Source organism: Chiloscyllium plagiosum, chromosome 11 (assembly GCF_004010195.1).
Source record: "Chiloscyllium plagiosum isolate BGI_BamShark_2017 chromosome 11, ASM401019v2, whole genome shotgun sequence".
Taxonomy (NCBI): Eukaryota; Metazoa; Chordata; class Chondrichthyes; order Orectolobiformes; family Hemiscylliidae; genus Chiloscyllium; species Chiloscyllium plagiosum.
Genome location: NC_057720.1, coordinates 12,875,093 through 12,885,133, shown reverse-complemented (window position 1 = coordinate 12,885,133; position 10,041 = coordinate 12,875,093). Strand labels below are relative to the sequence as shown.

Genomic DNA, 10,041 nt, shown 5'->3' with positions numbered 1-10,041 from the left:
TTAGGCCCCTTGCATTGAAATAAATGCAGTTTAATTTATTAGTCCTACCTTGTCCCTGCCTGTCCTGACTGTTTGACTCACTTCTGTTCTCAACTGTACCAGTCTCAGAATGACATCTTTCCCCACTATCTCCCTGGCCTCCATCTTACTAGTTTAAATCCTCCCGAGCAGCTTTAGCAAATTTCCCTGCCACTATATTAGTCTTCTTCCAATTTAGGTGCAATCAGTCCTTCTTATACAGGTCACTTGTACCCCAAAAGAAATTCCAATGATCTAAAAATGTGAATCCTTCTTCCATACAACAGCTCCTCAGCCATGCATTCATCTGCTGTATCCTCCTATTCCTGCCCTCACTAGCTCATAGCACCAGGAGTAGTCCAGATATTAATATTCTCAAGGACCTCCTTTTTAAATCTCTGCCTAACTTTCTGTAATGCCCCTTCAGACTCTCAACCTTTTCCCTTCCTTTGTCAATGGTTCCAATGTGGACAATGACCTCTTGCTGGCCCCTCTCCCCCATGCGAATATTCTGTGCCCTCTCTGAGACATCTTTGATCCTGGCACCAGGGAAGCAACACACCATTCTGATTTTTCACTGCTGGCCACAGAAACATCTGTCTGTACCTCGGACTAGAGATATCCCCTGACACAATTGATCTCTTGGAACCCAACGTACCCCTCGTTGCATTAGAGCCAGTCTCAATACCAGAAACTTGGCTGTTTGAGCTACGTTCCCCTGAGAATCCATCACCCCCTACGTTTTCCAAAACAGCATACTTGGTGTTTTATTTACTTGCTCGTCCCATTTAGTTCAGAGTCAATTGTAATCTTCAGGAATTCAGCAATGGTAATGCAAGGGGAGGAGGTTAGATTGTCTCTTATTGGAAATAATCATTGCCAGGCATTTGAATCACAGAAATATGACTTGCTACATTTCAGGCCAATTGTGGATGCTATCCAGGGTTAACTGTCTGCATTACAGACCGCGTAGTTAGTTGAGGAATAATGCATTGAGTGGAACACAGTGCAATCATCCTCACTTCTGTCCTTATAGCTAAAGGAAGGTCATTGATGGGCAGCCAAGGATAATTGGTCCTTGGATATCATTCTGAGGAGATATTGCAGGGATGATCTTGGAAACAAGATTGTTAGCAATATTGGACAAACATGCCTCTCAGCAACTTTACTTACATGTGACAGTGCCTGTATGAACATAACAGACGAGGATGCAGTCTGTTTGCTGTCGGGATAAAATTCACAATCCCCTTTTGGCAGTCCTGACTTGGCATCTGTGTCACACACTGGACAGGATCTGCCTGTGCAATCAGCAAGCTGTCCTCTAATCTCTTTTGGACATCTGGAAGTAAAAATGATCAAAGATCACTCCTTGATTCCAAGTAACATTTCAACAATGAGAAATCACTGAATAAGGTTAAAACTTACAATATTTCCTCCGTACCGTTTGCAACTTTCATCCATCATTTCTTTGCTGACTAAGAAAGGTTATAATCAACCACTTTCCTCAGGAAATTGATTTTTTTCCTTTCCACTCTTCGCCGTTTATAATTTTAATTCACCTCAATTAAATGTCCCCATACTTCCTACTTCCAAAGAAGAGAACTCCAGCCTATCCAGTGTTTATTCATTCTTGAGACAACATCCCAATAAATCTCCTTTGTACCCTCTTTCAGTGTATACTATCCTACCTGACATACGGTTACCAGAACTGTTCTTTTATGTTTCACTGTAGTAACACATTGGAAACCAAGCCCCACTATTACCAGAGTCATCACATAAGTAGACTTTCAAGACTTTAAAATGTCACAAAATTTCTAATTTGTCCATCTTTTGGATCCAAGTTGAGAGAAAGCATGGACCAGGAATTTAAATGTAACAAGAATTACTATTTATTAGAAATAGATTCTAACCGCAGATAAAAAAAATATGATCAATTGACACATAACTCTACTGGTTAAAATTCTAACCTACTTATAAAATTCCCATTACACATACAAATACAGATAGACACAAAGAAAAGGGCATTACAGGTGGAGTGAACATTTGAGAAGGCCCACAGGGTTTGCTCAGATGATCCTTTTGCTGATCACAACTCCTTTCCTCCTGGAGTTATGATTGTTCCTAACTTGAATAATCACAGCTGTAAGCTGTTCAGCTAACTGGAAGCCAGTCACATTACTGTGGACAGGCAAAAGGCCTTTGTTATCAATAACTGGTCACTCTTCCATGCAACAATCAGGTACCTGTTGCCAGCCGAATCTCTGTTTGTACACAGATTGTCTGGAACTAGAGTTGTCCCACCACTTGTACACACAACTGTGTAAACATCTCCTACAATGAGTGCCTGGTTATTTGCTTTAAGAATATACAGCAATCCCTTCAATAATCTTGGTTTTTAAGACAGTCGTTTTCCATTTCAGACCACAATCAAAAATACAATAAAATAAAAATACATGCTCTTCACAATATGCAGTATATGAGCTGTTCCATGAACAGTATTTCATATGGTTCTGGAATAACCTCCCTGCTTTTGTACTCTCTGCCTGAGTTAATAAAGGAATCTATCTATATGCCTTCTTAACCATCATTCCACTTGCCCTTTTTTTATCTTCCTGGAGCATGCACTGTAATGCTAGTTTTTTTCTTCTACCCTTCTCAGTAATCTGCTATTTATTATATGTTCCTTTTGCTTGTTTTCACTATCCTCAGCCCTGTAAATGCATTACCTCTCTGTTCTCTACATTTGCCACTTTTTGACCAACTTGATAATCCATTTATATTTCTAGTCTGCATTATTGCATTTATAGTTTGCATTATTGAACATGAAACATGTGGCCAATTTTTGACACCAAGTACAAACATCTTAATAATGATGACTACATTGAAGTCTGAATCTGTATATGTAATATATATGTATATCATGAAAAGTAAGGGACCTCGTACACACCATTGCAACCAGCCTTCCAGTCCCAAAGATATCCGTAGATCCTTCAATTCCTACCATAGAGCTCATTTTTCATCCAACTTCTTACTTGTTTAGAGATCCCATGTAAACATTTATTTTTCTGACCAGTCTGTCATGTGAGATTTTGCTAAACGCCTGGCAAAATCCCATGAAGATCGCGCCAAATGCATTAACCAGATAAACCCTCCATGTTACTTGCTCAACAATTGAACTGTGTTAGTCAGACTTAGCCTTCTCTGAAAAGATCCATCCTGACCCTCCTTGATTAATTTATGCTTTTTTAAATGATCATTTGTATAGTTCCTTGGAATGTTCCTCAATATTTTTTTCACCAACGCAATTAGACATGTTTATTTAGAAAAGCTGAGGATGAAATTCCTTTGGGACGGGATTGTAGCTGCACAGATTTGTCTATTCGTACCAGATGGCTGTGTTATTATTGTGAGGTTTGCAAGATCATTATTTGAGGATTGTATCTTTTGTTTAATAAGATGGTTATAATTGAGGACTGTGACTTTAAATGTAAGGTAAATGAAAGAGTAGATTAGAAGTAATCCTGAGTGAATTATTGAGGAGAATATGCAAGGTATTTAGTCTTGGACCAATGACTGCAGTTTCCAAGTTAACAATGTATAGAGACAAAAATAATGTTTAGTCATTGGCTCGATTTTTCACCAAACTCAGATTGTATCAAATTATGAACTAGAACTTTGAAATTCTCTTTAAATGCCACTGGAGAGATTAATAGTTTTTTTAACAGGATCCTGATGTAAATCAAATAATATGGCTCCCGTCTTAGTCAGATGGTCATTTGAGTTACCCAGAAGAAGGACTTGTGGAAAATAGGGTTAGGCTAAGTATTTGTATGGATAGCCCACACTGCAAAATTAATAATAGGAAAAGACAGAATAGATAAAGATGAGCTATTTCCATTGGTTGGGGATTCCAGAGCTGGGGACATAGTTTGAGAATTAGGGCCAAACCATTCAGGACAGATGTTGGGAAGCGTTTCTACACACAAAGGGTGGTGGGTAATTGGAACTCTACTGCACAAACTTCAGTGGGTGTGGGATCAGTTGATACTTTAAAATCTGAGGATATTTAATTTTTTTGTTCAGCAAAGGTATCGAGGGATATAGGCCAAAGGCAGAAAGGAAATACAGGGAGGTAGTCACACCTCAGGTAAAAGATGAAGGTAGATGGGTTACCGTCAGGGGACGGTAAGGGAACCAGCAGGCAGTGCAAGGATCCCCTGTGGCCATTCCCCTCAACAACAAGTATACTGTTTTGGATATTGTTCAGGGGGATGACTTATCAGGGGTAAGCAATGGGAATAGATCTTTGGCACAGAGTCTGTCCCTGTTGCTCAGAATGGAAGGAGGAAGAGTAGCAGAGCATTAGTTATTGGGGACTTCATAGGGGAACAGAGAAGAGGTTCTGTGGGAACGAGAGAGACTCACGGTCGGTGTGTTGCCTCTCGGGTACCAGGGTTTGTGATGTCTCTGATCGTGTTTTCAGAATCCTTGAGGGGGAGGGGGAACAGCCCCTAGTCATGGTCCACATAGGCATAGATAGGCAGGGAGATGGGGATTTAAAGCAGACTTTCAGGGAGATAGGGTGGAAGCTTAGAGCTAGAACAAACAGAGTTGTTACCTCTGGTTTGTTGCCTGTGCCATGTGCTAGTGAGGCGAAGAATAGGGAGAGAGAGGAGTTGAACACGTCGCTACAGGGATGGTGCAGGAGGGAGGGTTTTGGATTCCTGGATAATTTGAGCTCTTTCGGGGGTAGGGGGTACTTCTACAAACAGGATGGTCTTCACCTGAACCAGAGGGGTACCAATATCCTGGGGAGTATATTTGCTAATGCTCTTAGGTGGGTTTAAACTAATTCAGCAGGGGCGATGGGAACCAAAATTGTCATTCTAGTATACGAGAGGATGAGAGTCGTGAAGTTAGAACTAAGATTTCAAGATCGCAAGAAGGCACCGGCAGGCAAGAAGTTGGTTTGAAGTGTATCTACTTCAATGCCAGGAGCATCTGGAATAAGGTGGGTGAACTTGCAGCTTGGATTGGTACCTGGGATTTCTATGTTGTGGCCATTTCAGAGTCATGAGTAGAGCAGAGACAGGAATGGTTGGGTTCTGGGATTTAGATGTTTCATTAAGATCAGAGAAACTGGTAAAAGAGTGGGTGGTGTGATGCTAGTCAAGGACAGTATTACGATTAAGGAAAGGATGTTTGAGGACTTGTCTACAGAGGTAGTATGGGCTGAGATTTGAAACAGGAAAGGAGAGAGGTTACCCTGTTGGGAGTTTTCTATAGGCTTCCAAATAGTTCCAGAGATGTAGCGGATAGGATAGCAAACATGATCCTCAATGGGAGCGAGAGTGACAGGGCAGTTGGTTATGGGGGACTTTAACTTTCCAAATATTGACTCGGAATACTACAGTTCAAGTACTTTAGATGGGTCAGTTTTTGTCCAATGTGTGCAGGAGGGTTTCCTGACACAGTATATCGACAGGCCAACAAGGAGTGAGGTCACATTAGATTTGGTACAGGCTAATGAACCCGGCCAGGTGTTAATTTAGATTTGGAGGTAAGTGAGCACTTTAAAGGGAGTGACCACAATTCGGTTATGTTTACTTTAGTGATGGAAGGGGATAGGTATATACCGCATAGCAAGAGCTATTGCTGGGGGAAAGGCAATTATGATGAAATTAGGCAAGATTGAGGATGCATAAGATGGGGAAAGAACTGCAGGAGATGGGCACAATCGAAATGTGGAGCTTGTCCAAGGACCATCTACTGTGGGTCCTTGATAAGTATGTACCGATTAGGCAGGGAGGAAGTTGTCGAGCGTGGGAGTCATGTTTACAAAGGAAGCTGAATCTCTTGTCAAGAGAAAGAAGAAGGCTTATGTTAGGATGAGATGTGATGGCTCAGTTAGGGTGCTTAAAAATTACACATTAGCCAGGAAAGACTGAAAGAGGGAGCTAAGAAGAGCCAGGAGGGGACATGAGAAGTCATGGGCAGATAAGATCAAGGAAAATCCTAAGGCATTCTATCGCTACATCAGGAATGAAAGAATGACTAGAGTAAGATTAGGGCCAATCAAGCAGAGTAATGGGAAGTTGTGCTTAGAGTTTGAGGAGAGAGTGAATGAATACTAAACAAATACTTTTCATCAGTATTCACACCAAAAAAAGAACTTGTGGTTGAAGAGAATACTGAGATACAGGCTACTCGACTAGATGAGATTGAAGTGCATAAGCAGGAGGTATTAGCAATTCTGGAAAGTGTAAAAATAGATAAGTCCCCTGGGCCACATGGGATTTATCTGAGGATTCTCTGGGAAGCCAGGGAGGAGATTGCTAAGCCTTTGGCTTTGATCTTTATGTGGTCATTGTCTACAGGAACAGTGCCAGAAAAGACTGGTGGATAGTAAATGTTGTTCCCTTGTTCAAGAAGGGGAGTTGAGACAACCCTGGAAATTATAGACCCGTGAGCCTTACTTCCATTGTGGGTAAAGTTTTGGAAAGGGTTATAAGAGATGGGATTTATAATCATCTAGAAAGGAATAAGTTGATTAGGGATAATTAACATGGTTTTGTGAAGGCTAGGTTGTGCCTCACGAACCTTATTGAGTTCTTTGAGAAGGTGACAAAATAGGTGGATGATGATAAAGCAGTTGATGTGGTGTACATGGATTTCAGTAATGCTTTTGAAAGGTTTCCCCATGGTAGCCTATTGCACAAAATGTGGAGGCATGGGACTGAGAGTGGTTTAGGGTTTGGATCAGAAATTGGCTAGCTGATAGAAGACAGAGGATGGTGGTTGATGGGAAATATTTATCTTGGACTTCAGTTACTAGTGGGGTACCGCAAGGATCTGTTTTGGATCCACTGTTGTTTATCATTTATATAAGTGACCTAGATGAGGGTATAGAAGGATGGGTTAGTAAATTTGCAGATGATACTAAGGTCGGTAACATTATGGATAGTGAGGAAGAATGTTGTAGGTTACAGAGAGACATAGATAAGCTGCAGAGCTGGGCTGAGAGTTGGCAAATGGAGTTTAATGCGGAAAAGTGTGAGGTGATTCACTTTGGAAGGAGTAATAGGAATGCAGAGTATTTGCCTAATGGTAAGATTCTTGATAGTGCAGATGAGCAGAGAGATCTTGGTGTCCAGGTACATAGATCCTTGAAAGTTGCCACCCAGGTTGATAGGGTTGTGAAGAAGGCATATAGTGTGTTAGCTTTTATTGTTAGAGGGATTGAGTTTCAGAACCATGAGATCATGCTGGAAAACTCTGGTGTGGCCACATTTGGAGAGTCGTGTGCAGTTCTGGTCACTGCATTATGGGTAGGATATGGAAGCTTTGGAAAGGGTTCAGAAGAGATTTACTAGGATGTTGCCTGGTATGGAGGGAAAGTGTAATGAGGGAAGGCTGAGGGACTTGAGGCTGTTTTCATTGGAGAGAAGAAGGTTGAGAGGCGACTTAATTGAGACATATAAGATAATCAGAGGGTTCGATAGCGTGGATGGTGAGAGCCTTTTTCTTCGGGTGGTGATGGCAAACAAGAGGGGACATAGCTTTAAATTGAGGGGTGATAGATATAGGACAGATGTCAGAGGTAGGTTTTTTATTCAGAGTAGTAGGGGCATGAAAAGCAATGCCTGCAACCATAGTAGACTCACCAACTTTAATGGCATTTAAATGGTCCTTGGATAGTCATATGGACGAGAATGGAATAGTGTAGATTAGATGGGCTTCAGATTGGTTCCACAGGTCAGCACAACATTGAGGGCTGAAGGGCCTATATTGCACTGTTAAGTTCCATGCTCGCTGTTCTATATGGAGTTATCTAGAAAACATAGGAGGTATTTTTCAATGAGCAGAATACTACAATCAGTGTTGTCCTACCTCGTGGCTTCACTTTTTCTATTCAATAAATAGAAAGGCACCCGTTCATTATATTCATCGAAAACTCCCCACTGAAGATGAGCCCATTCATGAACAAATACTTGACCTGTCAAAACAAAAGCAATTTTTATTAAAATAATGAAACTAATGCATCCATTCTCTGCAAGAAATAAATGAAATTGTCCTTCCGAAAGTTTGAACATTGGCATTATCCACTCATGGGTTCAAAACACCCAATGGCATGAAGTTATTTCGTGACTTCACAAGAGAAATCAATATTCAGTTCCTCTGTGTTAGTGGTGCAGTGCTTCTGAGTATTGGATCGACTTGGTGACTCAGAGGGTAAACCTGAAAAGTTCAGTGTTCCATTGGCTTGGAGGGAAAGGAGCGAAATAAAAACGAAATTGCTCTTTTTGTGGCATTGCTTTTAATTTTGTTTCAAACAGCACCTTTTGAACCAGCAATCTCAATAAACTGTCAAAAATTATATACCTCAAATACTGTAAATTTACTGTATTATTACAATCTCTGTGATGTCCAAGTGGTCAGTTGAGGGTTTGCGTGAGTAAAGCTCTCTGCTGGTAAATGTTATTTAAGGCAAAGTGCATTATTCTTTAATTGATTTGTTCTGTTAATAAAGTATAACAGTGATGTGTATATCCCCTACATTATTTAGTGTGTTTTTACATTGGTCATGTAGACCTCTTAATTGACCAGAATATTTGATGAACTGACACACTCCAGGTCCAATAGCTGATTGATAATAAAAGGATTTTAGTAATCCCAGTTTTGCCTTTGTCATGCCTCGTTGTCATAACAACTCATATATTCATTTTCTCCTAAAGCTTATGATTCCAAATAAACCTGTTGGACTATAACCTGGTATTGTGTGACTTCTGACTTTGTCCACCCCTGTCCAACACTGGCACCCCCACTTCATGAGCATTGGCTTGGATCATGTTCACCAACTAAGCAGTCTTAATTCGGTACTTAAAGCATATGCTACTCCATCCTAACTTCAATAATTTACCTTTCGGTCCATAAACTGAAACCAGACTGCTGTTCAGTAGAAAGTTTGGTGTGAAGTGAATGTACCATCCCTTCTCTCCACATCCACCATACTGCAGGGTGTATGGTTCATCTCCATATTTACAGTATGGTTCATCAATGATCACATCAGCCTAGGAAAAGACAAATGGATACTACCATGTAAGAATCTGTTGATATCTGATATCTGTTGTCATAATTTTGGCTTGTATTGTTCAATACAATAGATGGGTTACAGTGAGGGGGACTGGGAGGAAGCAGCCAGTGCAGGGACCTCCTGCGGCCATTCCCCTCAAGAACAAGTATAAAAGTGTCATTGACAGTGCTATCACAGCTCTTACCCAACACTAACCTACCGAATTTCTACCGATTGATACAACTGAGTGGCTTGTCAGGCCATTTCAGTGGGCAGTTGAGAGTCAACACAATGCTGTGGCTCTCAAGTCACATTTAGGCCAGACCAAGTAAAGATGACGTTCATGAACCAGATGGGTTTTTCAGACAATTGACAATGGTTTCATGGTCATCAGTTGACTCTTGATTAAAGCTTTTGTTTTTGAATTCAAATTCCACCATCTGCCATGGCAGGATTTGAACTCAGGTCCCCAGAACGTTCTTCTGGGTTTCTGGATTAATATCAAGCAATGATACCACGAGACCATCACCGCCCCTCTGAGAGCCGGACAAGGTAACAATGGCACCTTTCCTTCCCCAAAGGACTTTAGTGAAACAGATGGGATTTTCCCGACAATCAACAATGGTTTCATGGGCATCAGACAGATTCTTAATTCCAGAATTTTAAAAATCGAACTCAAACATTAGCATCTGTCATGGCGGCATTTGAACTTGGCTCCCCAGAAGGTTATGGATCAGTGGTGCTGGAAGAGCACAGCAGTTCAGGCAGCATCCGAGGACAGGCAAAATCGACGTTTCGGGCAAAAGCCCTTCATCAGGAATAAAGGCAGAGAGCCTGAAGCGTGGAGAGATAAGCTAGAGGAGGGTGGGGGTGGGGATAGAGTAGCATAGAGCACAATAGGTCAGTGGGGAAGGAGATGAAGGTGATAGGTCAGGGAGGAGAGGGGGGAG

At 41.2% G+C, this 10,041-nt stretch overlaps 1 protein-coding gene across 1 annotated transcript in view; it reads right to left on the bottom strand.

Moving 5' to 3' along the window:
• Window positions 1–10,041, bottom strand: part of LOC122554706 (calcium-activated chloride channel regulator 3A-1-like) — a 45,071-nt gene that overhangs the window by 25,534 nt on the left and 9,496 nt on the right. The window contains 3 exon segments of the mRNA XM_043700082.1: window positions 1,192–1,357; window positions 7,909–8,014; window positions 8,939–9,089. Coding sequence (XP_043556017.1) covers window positions 1,192–1,357; window positions 7,909–8,014; window positions 8,939–9,089 — 423 coding nt within the window.